Genomic DNA, 22,207 nt, shown 5'->3' with positions numbered 1-22,207 from the left:
CATATCACACATTAGGCCAAGTTTCTGCCTACAGCTTTTTGAAGAAACAGATGCATAGACAGGTACTTTTAATGCTGTGCGTGACAAGTGCACAAGGAAAGCCTGCAGGTTAAGAAGCACCTAACTCAACCTAGTGAGGGTAGTGGTGGTGAGAGAAGGCTTCCTGGAGGAAGTAACACCCATGCTGAGGTCCAGAGGAAGGAAAGGAGGAGTTTACCATATGAAGGAAGTGAGGGGGGAATGTAGAATAGAATACATGTTTTCCATCTAGAGATGAGGGAAAGCATGGTGTGTTCAGAGAACAGTAAACACACCATTTAGTGTTGCTGGTGTGGGATATGGGTGATTGTGGGGTGTTGAGGCTAGAGATGTGGGCAGGGGTCATATCATAAAAGATCTATCAATTATGCCACAGAGGATAGATTTTATATTGCGGGTAATGGGAAGCCAAAAAAAAAAAAAAGTGAACAAGCTGTACCACAATTCTAGAGGTCAACAAACTGTCTACATTTAGCCCCAGAGGAAAAGGCTGAAATCTACAGAAAAACAATACTTCAACCAGGCCACGCAGTGAATTAACCTCAGAGTTCATATTTTTTAAAAACAAAACAGAACTGACATTCCTTCATCACTCACAGTACCAGCCTCTGGGTAGATTCTCCGCATACCTTTTCTCTAGTCCTGACCACACCCCTACGCAGCTGGGTATGATCATTCCTATTTTATAGGTAAGGAATCTAGGGCTCACAAAAATTAAATCACTTGCCGGAGTCCATCAGATCATAATACTTAGTGAGCATTCTACAGTGTAGCAGGGGCTGTGGGAAGCCTCAGGGGAGTAATAATAAAGAAACCAGAACTTGGATCCAGATCTGCAGCCAAAGTTCCCACCTCTCCACTCACCCAGGGCTTCTCACTCTAAGTCATACACACGTATCACCCGGGGACATTGTTAAGATGTGATTCTTAGTACATGGGCTACAGGAGGGACCCAAAATTGTTCTGGGCCTGCATTTTTAAGCAAGTTTCCAGCTGATACCAATGGACCTATTTTGGGTAGCAGGGTCTACTTTACTCTCCCCTCTGTGCTCTGGCCCCTGGGGCCCCTGGCACCTCTGGCACTCTGGTTACCTCTAAGTTGTTCTCAGCCAGGTAATAAACAGCTACACAGCAGGCGATGGCCACTCCGGTAGAGACAATCCAGGCTGCCAGGTGGACAGACAAGCGGGTCAGCTGCTGATGGAGTGTTAACTTGATATTCTCCTGACGGATCTCTGACAGGTTCTCCTATAAACACAAGGAAGTCACACTGGTCCACAGACAACCTCCTCCCCACCCCCAGTGAAAACTCTTCACTCCTGGAGACACAAATTCATCCCAGATCCAGAGGTGAGAGACAGGAAAAGTTCATGATGAACATGGATCATGGGAGACCCCATGGGAAAATATCAAATGGGCAAGCACTCGCATCATTGCACCAAATGCCTTTAAAATTTTTTTTCGAGGAACAGACAGGACTAGTAGATTGGGACAGTGCTCTCAAGGAAAGTACACTGAGGTCATGCAACTCTTGAAGAAAAAGTAGTTAATATCTGCAATCCTCTTGACAAAGCCCCTTTGTCTATACATTCTGCTTGCTTTCTTTTTAATAAGTTTCTTTAATAGACCAGGGTTTCTCAACCTTGGCAGTATTGTCAGTTGAGGCCAGATAGTTCTGTGTTGCGGCAGCTGCCCTGTGCATTGCAGGGTGGTTAGCTAGATCTACTCAACAGATGCCAAAGGCGCTCCCTCCCCAATTGGGTAAAAACCAAAACAGTGTCCCGACATTGCCATATATTCCCTGAGTGGCAAAATTGTTCTGGGCTGAAAACCGCTGGATAAAATTTTAAATCTGGAACTATGAGGTCAAGCATTATTTACATTTAACATTTTGTAAATTGCTAAATTGCCCTCTAGTAAGCTCGTACCAGTCACTAAGCCACTGTGTCATATGAAAACGTCCATTTCCCTAAACCATCACAAGCACTGGGCATTATGAATATATTTTCCAGATTTGGGGGACGTTTTCTTTCTTTCTTTCTTTCTTTTTTTTTTTTTTTGGTTAATCTCATGGGCAGTAGAAAAAATAATTCATTATTACTTTAAGAAAAGTTACAGACATACTGAAGAGAGAAGACCAGCTAGGGAAGGTGCTGTAAAAAGCAAGCATGCCTTACCCTTATCTCAGTGCTAAGGTTCTTCTGTTTCAGCTTCACAGCTCTTTCATGAGTGATTGTGAAGTCCCAGCAGAAGATAAGTTTAGTAATCCCTCTGGAGTAAATGTGGGGGTTAATGAAGTTGTTCCGGAAATACGTGGCCATGCTAGGGAAATCAGAAACCAAAATACCCGGGGGTTATTAGCACAAGCGTTGGGGAGTACAAGGATTAAAATAAAAGAAAGTCCTGTCTTTAACAGAGAAAGGTAACATGGAAGAGTTAGCTGCAAGTTCTTCTGGAACAGTGTAATCAAGAACATAATGGTCAAATGCTCTGGCTTCGGGATCTGACAAGCCTGACGTATAATCTTAAATTGTCATCTGGGGAATTGTAGTCATTTTAATTGCTCTAAGCCTTGGTTTCTACATCTATGTAATGGGGATAATAATAGTACTCCCCTCACAGAGTTATTATGAGAGATGTGTTAGTTTCCTATTGCTGTTGTTAACAAATTGCCCCAAATTTAGTGTCTTAAAACAACACAAATTTATTCTCTTACTGTAAGTCAGAAATCAGAAAATGGATCTAAAAATCAAGGTGTCAGCAGGGCTGTGTTCCTTCTGGAGGCTGTAGCGGAGAATCTGTTGCCTCGCCTTTTCCACCTTCTAGAGGCTGCCTACATTCCTTGGCTTGTGGGCCCTTCTTCCATCTTCAAAGCCAGCACAGTAACATCTTACACTCTCTCTGCCTTTGACGCCCCTGCCTCCCACTTACAAGGAACCTTGTGATTACATTGGTCCCACTTGAATAATCCAGAGTAATCTTCCCATTTGAGATCCTTAATTTAATCACATCTGCAGAGTCCCTTTTATCAGGTAAGGCAACGTATCCACAGGTCCTGAGGATTAGAACGTGGACATCTTTGGGAGGTGAGGGGCATTATTCAGCTGACCACAAGAGTCAACGTAGTGCTCGGAGCAATAAGCACTCAATAAAGGCAGCTGTTATTGTCACTGAGATGTCAGGAGGACTCAACGACATCAGGCTCAGGATAAACAAATGCTGAGTAAAATGGACACTCCTTTTACAAAATGTGCCACCTCTGAGTAACAGCAGCTTAGGAAGCATTTCTTAGTTTGATAGGGCAAAAAAAAAAATCTCATTTTACTTTGAATTATTGTGCTGGCAATGAGGTTGTTATGGACTGAATTGTATTCCCCCCAAATTTCCTATGTTGAGGATCAAACACCCAGTACCTCAAATATCAACTATATGTGGAGATAGGATCCTTACAGATGTAAATAATTTAAAATGACATCATTAAGGGTGGGTCCTAATCCAATATGACTGATATCCTTTTATGAAGAGAAAATTAGGGCTCAGACATGGACAGAGGGAAAGACCATGTGAAGACACATGGTCTTCATGACCATGAAAGAAGATGAGAGAAGATGACCCTTTGCAAGCCAAGGACAGAGGCCTTGGAAGAAACCAACACTGCCAACACTTTGATCTTGGACTTCCAGACTCTAGAATTTGAGAAAATAAATTCCTGTTGCTTAAGCCACCCAGACCTAGCAAACTAATTCAGAGGTTGAACATCTGCCCTTCCTCTTTGACAATTATCATTTGACAATTATTCGTCCATGTCCTTCTGTCCATATAACTACTTGAGTCATTGCATCCTTGTGTTCAGACTGACCAATTTCTTTTAAAGTACACAAAACCTCTCTCCTCTGTCCAAACTCCTATTTATGTTGCAGGACAAGGAATGATCAGACAGATTACAGAGAAACTATTTGCTGGGTAACTTTTGAGTCCCTTGAATGTTGCCTAAATCTAAAAAGAGATTAGAATCAGGAAATGACAACACTTCACACCTGAACAGCAAACTGAAAAAGCAGATGATCAAACAGGCTGCGATTGTGAAGAGGTAGGCCAGCTGCATGTTGTAGGGTGCCCCACTGTTCCCGTGCTGGATCGTAGAATTGGTGTAAAAGCCATAGTACATCACTGTGTCATGAAAATAACCCTGAAAAGGACAATAAATCATAGATCAGGTGGGTCTCTTCAGAAAACAATGAATGCCAATGGTCAGCACAGTTGACCTCTTTGGTCTTCTAGAAGCTTGGACCAGTCAGTTTAGATGTTTTGTTTGCCAGGAAAGCAGCATCCAAGGCCACTGAGAACTTAAACATTTTATCACTAGGCCTTCAGAGTTGAAGAGGAATCCTGAACCGGTATCTCTTTGCAATAGAAGGACCCAGCTATTACCACCAGGACTCAATGACCAAGCGAAGCAGGCTAAAAGCAGGATGCACATTGAAGAAATTTAGAGTGAAACATCCTGATGTCTGTAATCTACTGTAAAATGCCTCCCAAAATGATAAGATAGAAGCTCTGGCCAGGTAACTCTGTTGGTGAGAGTGTCGTCTTGATATGCCAAGGTTGTGTGTTCACTCTCCAGTCAGGGCACACACAAAAATCAAGCAATGGGTGCATGCAATAAGTGGAACAACAAATCAATGTCTCTCTCTCTCTCTCTCTACCCCTTCCTTTCTCTCTAAAAATAAGATGAAATAAACAAGGTAAAATGTTAACAATTTTAAATTTACTTAGTGTGGATTTGGATGCTTATTATACTACTCTTTATTTTTTGTATGTTAGAAATTTTTCACAATAAAGTGTTTCATGTATACAAATATATAAAATATACATAGTAATGAGCAAAAATTACATAATAATTCCACTTAAGTGCATCTATCCCAAGGAAAAAATTTTAACAGAAAAAAAAAAAAAGACAAATGGAAAGACCTTACTTTGAACATTCCACTGCGGAGTCAGGCCAATATGACAGCCAAAGCAATAGCAGAAAACTCTGCCGACATAGCAGAAAAGCAGCACAGACACGCAAACAAATGAGCATGGCTGCGTTCCAAAAAAATGATATTTATGGCCACTGAAATATGAATTTCATATCATTTTCATGCTTCTCTAAATGTTATCCTTCTTTTGATTTTTTTCAAGCATATAAAAATATAGAAACCAATCTTAGTTCACAAGCTGTGCAAAAACAGGTGGCCGGCCAGATTAGGCTCTCAGGCTGTAGTATGTCGATCCCTGGTCTACTGAATCTCAGTGGCAGAACTCTCTCCTAGAAGGTGAACACCCAAGGTAGGGGCTGTGTGTCTCAGTAAAGAGCTGGGTAAATAAATTATGGTTGCTATTAAATAGAATAATGTGGACCTGTAAGACATCCAAGATACACAGTAAAGCAAAAATGTTGCAAAACAAGAATTGTAATATCCTATTGTTTTTATTATTTTATTTTGTTTTGTTTTTATCCTCACTTGAGGACATACTTATTGATTTTAGAGAGAAGGGAAGGGAGGGAGAGAGAGAGAGAGGGAGAGAAACATTGATCGGTTTACCTCTCACACATGCCCAGACCAGGGACCAAACCCACAACTAAGGTATGTGCCCCGAGTGGGTTCAAACTCACGCCCTTTAAGTTTACAGGACGATACCCAACCAACTGAGCCACACTGGCCAGGGCTCTCTTTTTACTTGTTAAAAGAATGTCTGTTTGTCTATCTAGCTATCTAGCTAGCTATGTATGTCTCAATGCTTGTACGGGAAGAAAAACAGTGGGCAAAGATACCCTGTGAACTGGGGAGTCAGATAAGGGGTGAAGGGTAAAATGGATTTCTCTTAGTTTGTTCTCCTCTGTAGTAGGAATTTTTCATATGGAGGGTTATATTTTGTAGAAAGAAAGTGACAAAGAAAAGCTAGTTCTATGAACACCTACATGAGACATCCACCATATATTTGGTGAAGAAAGCAAATAATAGGCAGTACTGTGAATAATTCATCTTTTGTTTAAAAGGAGAAAAGAAGGCACATGTACATCTGTATTGTGTACTCAGAGAAGAGGAATCTGAACAACACAAACTGTTACCTCTAGAGACAGAAATTCCATGTTGTATTTATGTTATTTTTTTGGGGGGGAAGAAAAACATTATTTAAACACCAACTTTCCCCATCAGTTGACTCCCAGGAAAAAGTGAGGTCTAGAAAGGTGACCAGCAAGGTGTGTCTCTGGGTTTCCAAGGGGACGAAATCCAGGTGAGAGAAAAGGAGGACTTACCGCCCCAGTGAAAAATTCCAGCCCAGTGAACTGGAGAGTGTTCCTTTCAGCCACAGTAAACTGAGGGATTATGATGAAGCTGAAGGTTACAATGAATGAGAAAATGTTGAACTTCAAAAGCCACCTCAGAAAGTTGAAGTAGGACAGGACGCTGGTTCCAAACTTGCCTCCGATGACCTTCAGCGTCTTCTGCCACAGGCTAATGGAATTGAGCAGCTCCGACAGGTAGTTCTTGGATCTCCGGTATACCTGGCGTTAGGATGAGGCTTGGCATTCCCTCAACAAATACCTACTGAGCATGTCCCACAACAGCAAAAACGGCCACCAGGCACCTCAGTAGGCATTTGCAAATGCATCTCATTCACTCCGCAGGACCACCCCCTCAAGTGAGTGTGTTATTATTTCCCCACATTTGCTGTTGAAGGTGAAACTCACAATGGCTAAACTGCCCAAACAGCTCAGACCTTTGCACACCCACCTGCTCCCCCACACCTACACTGACCCAATTTGTACGGCTTTCATTGAAATAGCCCTGAAATTGGTTCCTCTTCCTTGCTTTCACCTCCCTTTCACCCCCACTCTCTCACCTCCCTGTTTTCACCCTCTTGCACTTCACTGCAGTGAAGGCTGACTTACCAGTGAAATGGAGTTCAGACACTGAGTGCAGCAGTTGAGCTCAAGGACACTACGGGACTGCTTACTTTTCTCTTTGTCAACCATTTTCCTATGGGAAATGGCAGAAGAAAGTGAGAGATACGGGTGCTGTAATACATTCATTCCCCAAATGTTTACTGAGCACCTACTATGTGCCAGGCACAGTCCCAGTTGGAGATAGAGACCGATCAAAAATATAAAATAAAATCAAATACTACTATACTAAATACCAAAACAAGTCAAAAAAAAAAAAAAGAGGGGCAAATTTCCCTGCCTCATGGAGTTGACATCTTAGTCGGAAGAGAAAGACAGTAAACAAAATAAGAATAAAATGCATAAACTATATGGCATATTAGAAGGTGATTTGTACTATGGGTAAGAAAAATGAAAATAGGGCAGGGTAAGGAGATGGGGGATGCTGGGGTGGGGACTGTGTTACAATCTGAAATAGCACAACATTGGAGTGAAGTCTTGAAAGAGGGGAGGAGTTTGTTATATGGATAAGGGACTGTCTCATGCACAGGGACACTCAAAGCCCCAAGGAGACCAAGACCACTGGAATTTTCTATTCCAGAATCCCATTCCACATTGCAATTCATCGTTATTCCTCTTTAGAATCCCCATGTCTGTAACAGTTTCTCAGACCTTCCTTATTTATGGTGACCTTATAGTTTTGCAGAGTTCTGGTTGGGTATTTTTTAGAATATCCCCCAATTGGGGTTTGCCTGACCTGACTTTTCCCTCTGGTTAGACTAAGGTTACAGGTTTTAGGAGAGGGTGACACAGAAGGGCTATGTTCTTCTAATCACATGACTTATCTCTGAGGATGTCAACCTTGATCACCTGGCCGAGGTAACAGTGTTAGGTGAACTTCAGCTCTGGAAAAGTTACCTGCCCTCATTTCCACACTCTACTCTTTGGATGGCGGTCACTACGCACACACAGCCCACACTCCGGGTGATAGATACATGGAATTTTTCTGTAGGAAAATGGTTTCTTCTCTTGCATTTACTTATTTCTCATCTTTCTGAGATGGGGCAAAGGTAGAAGATTGAGATTGGTATAACATCTGGGGAGAAAGAAAAGCTATTGGTCCATACCTAAGGTTCCTTTTCTCTTCCATGGTCCTCGGCTGATTCCTGATGGCTTTAATTCTCTCCCTAGATGTCATGGGTATCAGAGATGCGATTAGCTTTTGTCCTGTGGAAGAAAATACAGGAGTTTGTTAGAACACGTTTTTATAAGAGCTCAAGGAAAGAAGAATGTATGGACTCAGTGATCCCAAAGGTCACAAATAAAAACAAGATGACATCATGTATCTGTATTAAACTTCAAAGCCAAGGAAAATGATAATTCACATGCAATTCCAGTTCAATGTTTTCCTTTTCCTTGACAACAGCCTGCACATTAATATCTCTCCCTTTGATAGCCAGCATCACTGTCTCTTGCTCCCTGGACTCCAGGCCCAAGCATCTTCTTACAATGCTTGACTGTTGGCAGATGCTCTTCCACCTGGAATAACTTCTCCACCTCTTCTCCCAACAACTCATAATCACATTTTGGGTCATTGTGGCAGGTACTGTTGGTAGCCTGCTACAAAGTCATCACTCCTTTTTAATAGAATCCCAATTTTTAAAGAAATCTATGCCCCCCCTCCATGTCCTTGAAATTCTGCATGGTGGGACCTCTCTCCAGGCAAAAGGGACAGGTCCTGATGATTCCGAGTCAATGCTGAAGGTCCTGGCCCCTTGTAGGTGACTAATTGAGGTACAGGCTGTGACAAGATGTTGGCCAATGTTCTGTGAGGGGTGTTTGCAGAGGAGCTTCTTTGCAAAGGTTTCTTCCTTCTCAAAAAAGCAAAATTCAAAACACAAGGGAAAGATAGATTCTTCTTGTGGATGTTGTTGTGTCCACATGTGACACTTGGAGGTGCTGCCACCATCTTGTAACAGTGAGGAAGTGCGGGCTGGCTCCCAGGTCAAGCTATTGTGCTAGAACCTCTCATTCTGTAGTTGAAATGGAGTGAGAGTCCCCAGGAGAGGGCCACCAAATCACTCGACTGAAGATGAGGAATTTGTCTCTCTTTCTCAAAGAGAAAGAAAAGAGAAGGAAGGAGAAGAAACAAAAAAAAGATTAGAAGAGACAGAAGCATGAGGACATGCCCCAATCTTCATTTAAGGTGTTAAACCCACAAAATGTTTTGGTGTAAGTGGATTTTTTTCTCTGAGAAACCATTGAGAAAGACTGGGCTTTAAGCCTGGAGTATTATGGAACAAAACAGAAACAGCATCTAAAAGACTAAACAGTGTTTGTCCTCCTGAGCAGAGAGGCAGGGAACTCTCAGGTCAGACTTGGTTTCAAGGTGGACTTGGCAATAACAGGCATCCTGTGTTGCCAAATCCAAGTTGGGAAGGAGTTGGACCAAAGCAGCATTGGATGGTGGTTAAGGTGTCAGCCTTGGGAATCAGACAGACCTGCATTTGTGTTCTGGATCTGCCAGATCACTTAATATCCTTGAGCCTCAGTTTTCCCATCAAGCAGATGGAAATGACATGCATGCCTGCCTTAAAGGTGTAGACTAGAGTATGGGGAGAAAATAAAACTAATTTCAATGGAAAACAAAAAGGAAGTGCTCAGCAGACAGCCAGGCACACAAAATCAAATTGATCAAGATCAATTTGTTTTTAGGTGTTAGATGCTGTCCAAGTGACCCCTTTCTCAGTCCCTAGCATCTTTGGGTCATCTATCAAACCTTCAACCTATTTGATGTCTTAAAACTAAAAAATGCTGGGGATCACTTGGAAGCTGTCTTTGCTCCTTTGCCCCAGTGTCCTACTACCTTGAATGTTTTCACGTGAGGTACAAGGAGTGTCTACGTCCACATGTTCTGGGCTATGAAGGGTCTGAACAAACGATTCATTCAAAGACGTTGAAAACCGTAACAGCTGCTTGGCTTTTTTGTTATTCTGGTGGCTGAAAATTTGAGAGTCTGTCACATCGATGTCAGATATGGATGAGATCACACTGAAGCTCGAGTTCTTCAGCATCTTTGCTGCAAGATTCAGATTTGAGGATAGATGGCTTTCAGCCCCAGATGGAACATTCTCAACGTCAATGATGATTTCATTCACTTGGTCATCAGACAGCATCTCTTGCCTCCTCCAAGCCTAATTCTGCACTGGGGTGGGCTTCCACAGACCTCACACAGCGGTCACAGGGCATTGGCGAGAACGACCAAAAAAAGTGATGACATCACAGAGGGATGCTCTATTCACATTTTTTTAAATGCCAGAATGACATTGCCAAAGCCAGCCACACACAAATCATAACATAACTCCCCACATCTACAATACAGGCGTCTCCTAGAAGGTGTGTTCTCCTGAAGAGAGTTCTGTCTCAGTAGCTAAGTAAGAAACTGGAAACAGAATCCTTCACTAAAGACAATGGGATTCTGGAAACAGAAGTCAGAGAGTCTTCTAAATGACTCATAATCACAGGGTAAGATTTTCTTTTTAATTTGGTGTTTCTGGCTTAAAATTTATATTTTATATGCCTTTATAAAACTGGATGGGTTTATAGCGCAATGCTTATTATCCACTGATTGCCTTTGAGTGGCCAACCCTGATACTTGTCTGCCTCCCAATATACATTCTCCATTTGTCTCCTACCAGAAGAAGCCGCCTTTCCTGGGCAGGCACTGGGCTCAGTTAAAATTCTCCCAGCCTCCCTTGTGGCTAAGGGTGGACCCGTAACCCCATTTTGGCCAATGAGACATCTAGACTCCAGGAATGCTCTTAAAAAGATGACAGCTTGCCTGGTTTCACCTTTTGCCCTTCACCATTTCTCCTTCTTCCAGACCAGAGGCTGCCATTTTGAAAACAGAAGGGCGAACAATCACCTGCTGAGGATGGTGGTAGAAGGAACCTCAGTCCTTGAGAGCATATGGGAGAGCTGCTGTACACACTTGGACTTCCTCCCTCCACGCTTCTTGTTACATGAGAAAAATTAATTCTTTTGTTGCTAAGCCAACATCCTATTTCAGTGCCAGACACCTGAACACATTCCTATCCTACTTGCCTGATTTGGAAATCACCCCAGCCAAGCTGTTTACATAATAATTAAAGAAATTGAGGTGCAGGGAAATGAACTGACCCTCCTCCTCATCACACTCGTTAAATGGCAGATTGGACTAGAACTCTATTCCTTCCCACCAATAATAATTAACAGTAACAATACCTGCCATTATGGCAAGACAAGTACTTCAAATAGAGTATATCATTTAATTGTTATCATCACTCTATGAAGTAGGTACTATAATAAAGCCCACTTTACAGTTAAGAAAACTGAGGTCACATAAGCAGTAAGTAGCAGAGCAAACCCAGGTCTGTCTGGCCCAAAGCAGGGCCTCTTAATCACTTCACCCTGGCCCCTTCATGTTACAAGATGTTGATGTATCACTCATTCTTTCATAAAAGAATGAATATTTATGTGCACCTATTATGTGCCAGGTGCTTTCTTAGGTGCATAGCATAATCCCTCAAAGTGACCCTTTATCAGGAGGTTGTCTTCCAATTAACTGCACATGGTTTGACGATCAGAAGCAACTCAAAGCAAAATACTAAAGAAAGCCAGGTTCATCTCTGGATCCTCCATTTCTTTACTTGTCTCCACTTTCTGGGGGCTTCTCCTTTACCAGAGGCCCCAAACCTCATGCTGGCTAGATAGAGCAGACTGATGGAGTTTAAAGACATTTCTTTTCCCCAGTAGTTAAAGCCAGTCTCTGCGCCAGTGGGAACCAAATGGAGATGGTTTACGTCCCCATGGATTTCCCTCCCAGGTAACAATAGCCCTTGTGGAAGATACACACCTCCTTGAGAAGGCTCTTGAGAATGAGGCTAAATTTTATCATATAGGGTAGGGCATCTGCAAGTGGGAGATACTGTAGTTTTAAGTCATGGGCTCTCAATTTGCATAATTATGTAGAGGACACAATGGGTTTACTTCTTGTTCACAGGTTTGCCTCTAGGCTCCAGCATTCCCTGGCCTCTCTCTTCTGCTGCTTCATTTTTTATTTCTTAGTCCCTGCCTCTGATCAGACTTTCATTGTGACACCCAGTGATTGTTATAGAGCTTCCTGACTGATTTCAAAGTCTTCTGTCTCTCACTAGCCCGCTTGTTTCTATACTCCACCATCATTAATAAGTATATGATAATTCAGAAAAAAATTGACCAAAGCACCGTCACCTCACTAACAGATGTATTAGCCACAGGATGAACATGTGACCCAACCTCCTTTCTCGTGGTAAAGACGACTAGTCCATGTGTAAGCATGTGGCCTCGCAGAGTGCTGGACAGAGTCTCTCCCCGGCAACTAATAGATCCAGGGAGAAAAAAATGCATCCTAATGGGGTTGCTGAGCTGAGGGTGTGCATCTAGGCCTGCTAATAGTCATGGTCCCTGGCCTGTGGAGCATGCCCGACTATGAGGTGAAGCTTAAAGACAGGCTGAGTCAAGAACAGATGAGACATAGAGGGAGAAAAAGAGAGTCCAGGTGGCACTAAACCCCTGGCTTCAGACTCAGAGACCCTGGTTCCTGTAACCCATTCAACAAATACCTCTGAGCATCAGCCATGTGCCAGGCACTGTACAGGTGCCGGGAGGTAATTCTACCTTCAATTCTTTGTTTCCCCCACTTCCTTCCTCCGACACAAGCCACTATATTCAGTTTGGGCCGGTGTGACTTGGGTTTCTGTCATTTGCAACCAGAAGAGTCCTAATGAAAGCCACCTTGATATCCAAAAGAGAAAAAGGTTTGCATGTCTAAAAGAAAATGTATGATATTTATGATAAATTTAGCAAGTACAGCTTAGTTACCACATCAGAGGCTAAGAGGAAATGGCAATGTCTGCATTACTTGAATGTTCCTTCTCCAGCATTGAATTGTTGGTCATTTAAGCCTCACCTTGGGGCGACTTGTGCCAATCACCCCCAGACGGTGGGTCTCTGTGATCTGGGCCAGGGCCACTTTCATCCACATAAGCAGGGTTCACTGGAATGAAAAGGCAGGAGATATCCCCATTAATCCACCACACTGGATTTTACTGGGTGTGTAATGGTCAGTAAGACTGACACCTTGACCTCGAGGTTTTAATAGATTAATAATGAACAACTTGGGCGAAAAATAGACACAAATACAAAAACAATTGCTGTTAAGTACAAACAGTCTTGATCAATGGTTCTCATTTGACTACAAACCATGGTTAAAAATAACTGTTATACTGAGATCCAGGACATGCCTACACATGTGTAACTCAAAAACAAGTTTCACAAAACAATACTTTGCTTGACTACATAAACAGCACTCTGATATATTCTTACTCTTTCCCATTTTTTTCTATTCCATTTTTTAAAATTGATTTCATGACTTGTTAAAGGGTTACAACTCAGAGTTTGAAAAATACTTGTCTGTGAGGGAAGGATGAATAGGCGGAGCACCAAGAGGTTTTAGAGTAGCGAAAATATTCTTTATGATCCATAATGATGGATACATGTCATTATACATTTTTCCAAACCCACAGAATGTATAACAGCAAGAGTGAGCGCTGGTGTGAGTGTGGACTTTGGATGATAAAGATGTGTTAGTGCAGGTCCACTGACTGTAGCAAATGTGTTACTGTGGGGGAGATACTGATAATGGGGGAGGCTCTATGTGTGGCGCCTGGGGCTATATGGAGCGTTCTGTTACCTTCCCCTTATTTTTACTGTGAATCTAAAAGAATAGTCTTAATTTTAAAAAAATTAAGCAAAAAAAATGTCTAGATGATTTTAGATGTTCCTTCCTAACATTTTATGATGATGCATAAGTGAATTGCAAATAAGACATGATCTCCGTAGGGACAGAGTCCAGTCTTGCTGTCTAAACGACAGTGTCACACTTCAGCATCTTTTTATTCAATGTGTGGTAAACATTAAAGGCTCAACTCCTGAACAGAGGAAACGAGCACATTTTGATGGTGACACGCACACAATTATGCTGCAGGAGGTTCTGAAACTCCTTGCCAAAAACCAGTTCCCAGGTTTGCTACTTATTAGCTGCGTGTCATGCGTGCCCTTGCGCATGTTACTTAGGCTCTCTGAGATTCAACATCTTAGTCTCTTGAAGAAAGACAATATCTGTTTTCATTAATAGCCCCATAAGGTATCTTTTTAGACATTTCTTCCTCACTGCCCTCCCCCATGAAATGTTAATACCACAGATAGACTGTACATTGAACTACATGTCTGTTCATGTGCAGTATGTGGATCTGTGCTTTATATATAAAAAAAGAGGAAAGTTTTTTCTGTCCTTTTAAAAATAAATTTTCATCCTATGGGATTGATTTTGCTCCATTGATAATGCATGGCGTAAGGTTTGGAATAGCCCAAATGAAAGTTTTCTATGCAAATGTGTAAGAGTCAGTGTTTTTCATTAGTGCAGGCAATGTATCCCATCCCCTCCTCTCTGCCTGCTTCAAACTCTTCCCCATCTGTCCCTCCAGGGCTGGGCAATGCACCAACCAACACTTGGGTCCCTTATTCTGTTCTTGGCTGAACACCTCCTCCCTTTGCTGGTCCTGTGGGCTCTAAATTCCTGTAACATTGACTTATGTGTAATAAACTGGCTTCCTCTACCAGTAACAAGACCCTATTTTCTTCCAACAAGATAAGAATTGGTAGAATTTCCTTCACCTCCCAGAGTTAAACCTTTATAAACAGCAGATTCTGAAGATGACATGATTTTTCTTATATGAATGTCTGCTTGCTAATTTTCTTTAGTCTTAATGCACTGGTGTTGCCTACCCATTTAAGAAACCTGAGGGCAGAACTGCCTCTTCCTCCCTTTGCCTCACAATAGGTCTCGAATACTCAGGTGCTGACTGTCTGAACACTTTTAGTATGTGCTAAACTAGAGCTGGCCACAGGCAGCACACAAACTCAATTTAGCCCATAGGTGATTTTGTTTGCCCAGCTCAGTGTTTTTACTTTTTTTATTATTATTTTGGAGCATGTAAAAATCAGGAGGTTTCACATTAAAAAAACAAACAAAAAAACCCCCACAAAAATGCCTCATTTCTTAAGAAAAATCTGAGGATCTGGCTACACAGAACCCCCATTGCCACAAAATCACAATGCAATGAACCTGAACGTTGGCCACCTCACGTACATACAACCGCTACCTGACCTCCTCTGATAATTGATGGTACTGCTCCTCCTCTAGGCATCGAGTTCCCCGTCCTTATAAGGTGGGTGTTTGAGTGGGAAGGGATCAACCAATTCTTCTATTACTGCAAATCTTTATTGATTGCTGCCCTAAGTCCATTGAATTTTAGTTTCTTCCCAGGATATGATCCTCATCTTAAAAAATGCTTACCATAGCCATTGTCAGAGTGGCCATATGGATTCACCATCCTCATGGATTGCATTTCAATGATTTCAGGGGAATCTTCATTCTCTCTTACAAGTAAGCCCAAGGAACCGTCACCCCCATGAGGAAATGAGGGCTGGACTGAAGATGTTCTGCCGAGCACCCTGGAATCCCAAAATGATGGATCAATATCCACTCAGTAGCATGGTAAGGACAGTCATCCATCCATCCATCCATCCATCCTACAAATGCCACCTAAATGCCAGCCATGTGTTAGTCATGGGCTGGGGGATGAGGGCACAAGATAAAGACATGGGGTGTCTACCCTCAAGGAATTCCCAATCAATCTGGTAGAGCTTCTTAGAAACAACTGTAAGCCATTCTTATATAAGTAGCAACTGATCAGTATCAGAAAACAGGCCCAAGTAGTTCAGAGGAAGGAGAGAAGAATTCTGGCTTGGAGTTTGGGGAGGAATCTACATCCAAGCTGGGACTGGAAGGATAAATTCATACATAGTTAGAAGGAGGGCCTTTCCAGGATGAAGAACAGCATAAATAAAAGTGTGAGACCAGAAAGTGCTAAATATATAAAGGGAATGGTTGAAAATCTGGAATTAACCTGGAATAACGGTTCTCAATTTTATATACATGCCAATTCCCAGGCCCCACACAGACAATTAAATCAGAAGCTCTGAAAGTTGGGCCTGGCATCTGTATTGTGTTTAAAGTTCCCCAGGTGATGGGGTAATCGTAAGGATAAGTCAAGGTCAAGAACCACTGACATCGAATATGAGCTTAAAGTAGAGAAGTGATATGAGAAGAGAAAGGAGGTCAAGTCAGGCTGGTCTTTGGTTGGCATCTTACAATTAACCCAGTGCATCCTCATTCTTAAATGTTCTCACAGGTGTGGCCTTTCTCCAAAGGTTATGGGGACTTATGGAAGATGAGAAGCAAAGGAGTGATAGGGTCAAATGTATATTTCAGAATGATAAATCAGGCAGGGGGGACAAGACCAAGGAGGACATTTTGACCTGGTCCTGTTAACCCTACTATTTAAGACCTGAAGACATTTTGACCCTGCTGCACACCAAATCCCATAGCCTTGTTCCTTGAGATAAATACAAGTTTTTAGTTTTTGTTGATTTCATAAATATTACTAGTAGAAATAGCACACACAAAAAATGAGACTCATAATGGTTAAAATTTCACATGGTAAAATTTAAATTAAAAAAAATCCCAACTAAAGAACCATATTTTGTTGGCAGGATGAACACTGAAAAATTTAGATCAGGAAAAATTAGACTTGGTAGAACTAAGTCATCCAAACTGCACTGTAATGTCCAGAACTGCACCTAGAAAAATTTGCCAATGACCAAAACTTGATGGAAGATTAAAGCTTTTTTTTAATGGCTCAGCCATAAAAATAAACAACTAAAGAATTAAATTGAGTTCATGAAATTAGATCTTCAAAAGATCTTTATTGCAATGCATTCCTGTTGAAATATTTCTAGTTAAAATGTTTGCATTCATAACTATCAAGTCTTGACCCTATCAAGTCTTTGAACTGCAAAGTAGCAGGTCAAAACAGTGGGGATCTAGTAAATGTTTTGCAGAGAATGGATACCGAGTGGGGACTGGGGAAGATGTTATCCAAGCAAGAGGTGATGGAAGGTCATGTTCAGGTAAAGGCTTGAAGCCTCAGGCTGAGAGTTCATGGCCCAGATGAGATCTACAGGTAAGTGGGAAAGTCTCCCCATAACTTCAGTTCACGAGAACTATCATACATGTCCCTAACCCAAGCAATGCCAACTAAGTTTCATTGACTCAGCCCCCACCCTCAGTGGACAGAGACACCTGCACTTACTCCGTGGTCATTTCTGCAGTCTTGGAAGAGCCATAATCACGACCATCCTCATCATTTGGGTAATCAGGCTCCACCCAAAAATTTGGAGAATTCTGATAGTCCTCAGCACCAGGATAGTCTGGTTTCTCTAAAAAGTTTGGAGAGTTAGGTTGATTCTCAGCACCTGGGTAATCAGGCTCTCCCAGAGTGTCCATGTATGGTTTGATTCTGGAACCAGCATACTCTTGATTCCTTCTAGAGTCTGGATAGTAATTGGAATTGGCTCTGGGGCCAAGATGGTTAGCATTTCCCTGAGCTCCAGGGTAGTCTGGTTCTCCCCAGGAGCCAAGATAATCAGGATTTGTTCTGGAGCCCGCATAGTTTCCACTGCTTCTGGAACCTGCAAATTCAGAATTTCGATGAGACCCAGAGTAGTCTGGCTCTTTGAATGAGTCTGAATGACATGGATTACTCTGAGATCCAGGATAATCTGGCTCTGCCAGAGCTGTGGGGTAGTCTGAACGTCTTCTGGAGCCTGCAGAGTATGGGTTGCTCCTGACGCCAGGGTAGTCTGAATTACTTCGAGACCCAGGATAATCTGGCTCTGCTAGAGACCTGGGATAGTTTGGATTTCTTCTTGAGCCTGCAGAATACAGATTGTTTCTGGTGCCAGGATAGTCTGGATTACTCAAAGATCCAGGGTAATCTGGTTCTGCTAGAGACCTGGGATAGTCCGGACTTGTTCTGGAGTCTGCAGAGTATGGGTTGCTCCTGGTTTTGGAGTAATCTGAGCTGTTCAGAGGACCTAGAGAATCTGGATAATCCTGACTTTTCGAATACTCCTGCGTGTGGTTCTGTGACCCTGGATAGTCAGAGTAATCCGGCTCTTCCTCATACCCGCTATTCCTGTAGTAGGCAGACATGCTGGTACAGATCTTTTACCCTGGAATGTTCAAATGTTCCTGCATTTGCGTGGCTCAGGGATCTTTTTTTGTTTAATCTGAAAAACAAAAGGAAGGAAAAGGTCAGATGTTTCCCTTTCTTCCCTACAGAGATTGCTGGTTATCTTCAAGTGTTTGTCCTCCTTTATCTCATAGTTGGGTACACAGCTTCCCGGAATAAAGTCTATGTTTCCCAGCCTCCTGTGCACCTAGGTGTGGCCACTAGCATGGTCAATGAGATGTGAGCGGAAGCCATATACACAGCTTCCAGGCGGCGTGGCTAAAGGGAAGGGGCATTCCTCCCATTCTCTGTCCTTGCTTCCTGCGGGCTGGAATGTGGAAATGATGGTGTGTGACGGTGGGCATGAACAGGAAGGCAGCACCCACCCCAGGGAGAGCAGCACAACAGAGGGAAGAAGCCGTTTTGCTGATGATGTCACAGATCAGTGCTGATATATCAGCTTGGGCTTTTACGTAAAGAAAAAAAACCATTTATCTCATGTAAACCACTGTTTTGGGGGTCTCTGATATATGTAGTCAAATTTATATCCTGACCAATATAATCCCTCAGTTGGGAGGGAAAGGTACAATGAAACCAAAAGATTGGAAGGAACTAGGACTTCTTTTTTGTACACTGCTTCAGTTTAAAATTTTTTAAGCATGTTTTTTATTGTTGTTCAAGTACAGTTTTCTGCCTTCCCCCCCAACCCTTCCCACCTCCCTCCCCTGTTTCCACCCCCTCCTTGTTATTGTCCATGTGTCCTTTATAATGGAACTAGGACTTTTTAAGCACTCTGATTGCACTGGTGGTTCTAGGGTTCAAAGCAGAAATTATTATGAGTGCCGAAGGAAGAATGGTTAATGGTAACTAGAGGACTTGGGTAAGGAGACAATTGGTACCGTCTCTTCCAGTTTGAAAATATGATTTTATGAGTTCTGCGGGCTCTAATCTATAGACATGGCATACTTTCAAATCAGAAGTGTTGAAGTTTTAGTTTCTAAGTGTGCTGGATATCTGTTGCTTCTACTTGCCTATTCCCCATTTTCCCTCCTTTTGGCATCAGTGCCCTGATTTTCCTCTGGGCACCTGCCCCTCTCCCACTCTTGGTCAAATGAGCCAGGCCTGGCCAGTCAGTGTCCACCATGCCCTGGGCCCAGGGTCTGACTCAGGAATGGGCAGCTAAGCCCAGTCAGTCTTCTAAGACTTCGACTAGAATAACTGGGAAAGACGTGTTCTTGTGTCATTAGGGTTGCTCTGGTGACAGGCTGTAAGCCTGAAACTGCTGATGGAGTGTCAGTAGGAACAGTGAAGAAAATAATAAGTAGGGGAGGAAATTTAAAAGAAGAATCAATAGGATTTGTGTACTGAACTGATATAGGAAGGGTGAGAAGGAAGAAAAATAAAAGACAAAGATATCTCCAGGCAAGCAAACATTAGATGAATGGTGACGCTTTTGAAAAATGAAAGTAGACCATTTTAAAAGTTCAGTTGACAAACTTATCCCTGTGCAAACAGAAACAGTTAGACTTTCTGTTGAGTAACCAGAGCTAAAAACAATTAACCTTCTGCCGTCACCTATAATCATAGAACGTTCACTGGCCATCTCAATTCGATACTTCTTGCACCATGGAAGTCCGGTTTTTAAAAATTTTGTTTCTGCCTAGTAGCCACAGGTGCCTAGTATACAATTGTTAAGCCATTGAGATTTTGAATTTTTCTTGATGTGCCAGAGCTTAGCTTAGCCTTACCAATACAAAGTCATCTTTGTTTAAAATCTGTGACAAATGTATTTACATATAATTATTCACATACACAGTATATTCATATAGTACACACAAACACACAGATACAAAGACAGATGAGAGGTAGACAGATGAGATAGATAGATGATAGATAAGTAGGAAGTAGGTGGATGGATGGATAGATAGATAGATGTCATATGTGATCAGCCAGTAATTAGTTCCAAGTTTATTGATACAGCTCTCTGTTCTACTAGTGTCATTGGGCAGGAGCTTGTGCACTGCACGTCTTTTTCACAGTCCAAGCTCGAATGGTGCTCTAGCCACTGTCACCTGCACTGGAACAAATTCCTAAACAAATGAAAAAGCTGAGCCCACAGAAAAGGATTGGGAAAGAAGAGGAAGGAGGAAGTGACTATAAGGAAATAGTCTTGTATTAATGGTCAAATGAAGTGGGCGTGGTCTCCTAAGAACCTTACTCATAGATTCCTATTCACTGTTAGAGGAACAAATATCCTATCTTTTCAAAGGAATAATTCTTCTTTGTGCCTTGGAAAAAGCACAAAGGGGATACTATACTTTTTTCCTCCAAATTTTGCTGCTCCAGCACTTTCCTAAAAGGGCCAATGAACCTCTCTTCTGAGTCCTCCTTTTGGCATCCATTTAGGGTTTCCCACTTCACTGTTTTAGAGGTTTTCAGTCACACTTCCAAGCAACTCAATACTTTCTAAGTCTGTTAATCGTGGACTCCCTATTTGATCTTGCAAGTCTCCTGGTTTGAATGGGTGATCATAACAACCTTGCATTTGTCATTCAGCTAGTCCAGCAATATTCAAGATTAAATTACAGCAGGTCTTTGAATAACATTGTTTTGTTCAATGTCATTTCATAACACTGATGAGATGCCGTAGAAACTTAACTCGCTTATGTGAACTAGCCTGTGTAAAATTGGCTTTGTTACACATCATTTCACTTAAAGTCACAGAACCTATTGATAATATTAAGTAATGACTTACTGTATATTTTATAAGCACGATGAGGTCACATTAAGGATATTTATCTGGATGCCTGCTGCCTCTCAGCTTTGCCAGTCTTAACCAACATAATAAGCCAAGGCAAGCTATGCACAAACTCTTTCCTGCAGCGGCCAAAGTGACCTTAGAAAACACAGAGTCATTAAGAGTTGTCAGGTCAAGCTTTGTATATAATAACAAAAAACTGGAAACAGTCTAAAAGTGCACCCACAGGGGGTGGGCCAAATCTGTCAGCACATCTGCATAATGAAATATCATGTCGTTATCAAAATAAGAATGCTTTAGACCTACATGTACCAGCAGAAAATGGCTGGTCACGGTTCTTCTCTCAGATTTCCTTTTTCTATCTCCTGCTCCAGGCCCTGGCCAGCCATATCACAGCCACACAGTTGTGAACTGTGCAAAGGTTACTTTTGCTAATTGAGGCCATTTATTACCTGAAAGTCAAGGAAAGAGAAAGCAGGGGCTTGTGGAGCAACAAACATGATCACCCATGTGCGATAACACCCATAAGAAGCAAAGCCAAACCACAAATTCTAGTGTCAGGTGTACCTTTTATTTTATCTAAACGGGTGGACTTTGTCGTGCTGACAGGCGACAAGGTGAACCTTTCAACCTAAATGAAATCAACATTGCTTATGCTAGCTACAGTCCCATAAATGATATGATATATACATATTTAAAACCCACAGTCAAAATTATCAAAGGGATTCTATAGAAGTTCTTAACTAGTTCCAACGAGACACCATCCATTTGATTTAAAAGACCAATAAAATTTTTTAAAAATGAGAGAGGGGAAGAAACACTTTATTTTGCTAGATAAAGCCATTAAGAAAGCAATGACAGCTAACAACCTACTATCTCTGTTATTTCATAAAACAGTTTATGGATTTTTTTTAAAAAAGAGAGGGCTCCAATCTCAAAAGGAAGGGAAGCCATTTCATTGAAGAGATTTAGCTTCATAAAAAGTTACTCCTCTCTCCTTATTTTCCTCACTTTGCCCCAAACAGTGTAAGTTGCACAAACCAACTTGGTCTGCAGTTATTGTTGGGAACCCCGGTGTCAGCTGTGCTTGGGGCTCTCCCAGGCTGGCTGTTGACAGGAACAGACACAGATGATTTATGAGAGGTCATAATCTGTGACACGGGTCTAAAGTCTGATTTTTCCAAATTGCTGAGTACAGGCAGAGCCATCTACCCTGAAGATCAGAGAACTTTGACATCTATAAAAGTCTATGCCATATGCACA

The 22,207-nt window shown here is 42.0% G+C and overlaps 1 protein-coding gene across 1 annotated transcript in view; it reads right to left on the bottom strand.

Annotated features, from left to right (window-relative positions):
- Window positions 1-22,207, bottom strand: part of TMC5 (transmembrane channel like 5) — a 58,426-nt gene that overhangs the window by 20,199 nt on the left and 16,020 nt on the right. Inside the window, exons 3-11 of the mRNA XM_053929601.1 lie at window positions 17,266-18,244; window positions 15,408-15,565; window positions 12,960-13,046; window positions 8,098-8,197; window positions 6,980-7,067; window positions 6,344-6,592; window positions 4,077-4,228; window positions 2,217-2,361; window positions 1,132-1,287 (exon numbers count right to left, since the gene is read on the bottom strand). Of these exons, the coding sequence (XP_053785576.1) occupies window positions 1,132-1,287; window positions 2,217-2,361; window positions 4,077-4,228; window positions 6,344-6,592; window positions 6,980-7,067; window positions 8,098-8,197; window positions 12,960-13,046; window positions 15,408-15,565; window positions 17,266-18,167 (2,037 nt within the window). The 5' untranslated portion in view covers window positions 18,168-18,244. The remainder of the gene's footprint in view (window positions 1-1,131; window positions 1,288-2,216; window positions 2,362-4,076; window positions 4,229-6,343; window positions 6,593-6,979; window positions 7,068-8,097; window positions 8,198-12,959; window positions 13,047-15,407; window positions 15,566-17,265; window positions 18,245-22,207) is intronic.

The sequence above is a fragment of the Desmodus rotundus genome, chromosome 1, assembly GCF_022682495.2.
Source record: "Desmodus rotundus isolate HL8 chromosome 1, HLdesRot8A.1, whole genome shotgun sequence".
Classification (NCBI taxonomy): domain Eukaryota; kingdom Metazoa; phylum Chordata; class Mammalia; order Chiroptera; family Phyllostomidae; genus Desmodus; species Desmodus rotundus.
The sequence above is the reverse complement of the archived record's forward strand: the minus strand, read 5'-3'. Positions and strand labels throughout refer to the sequence as shown.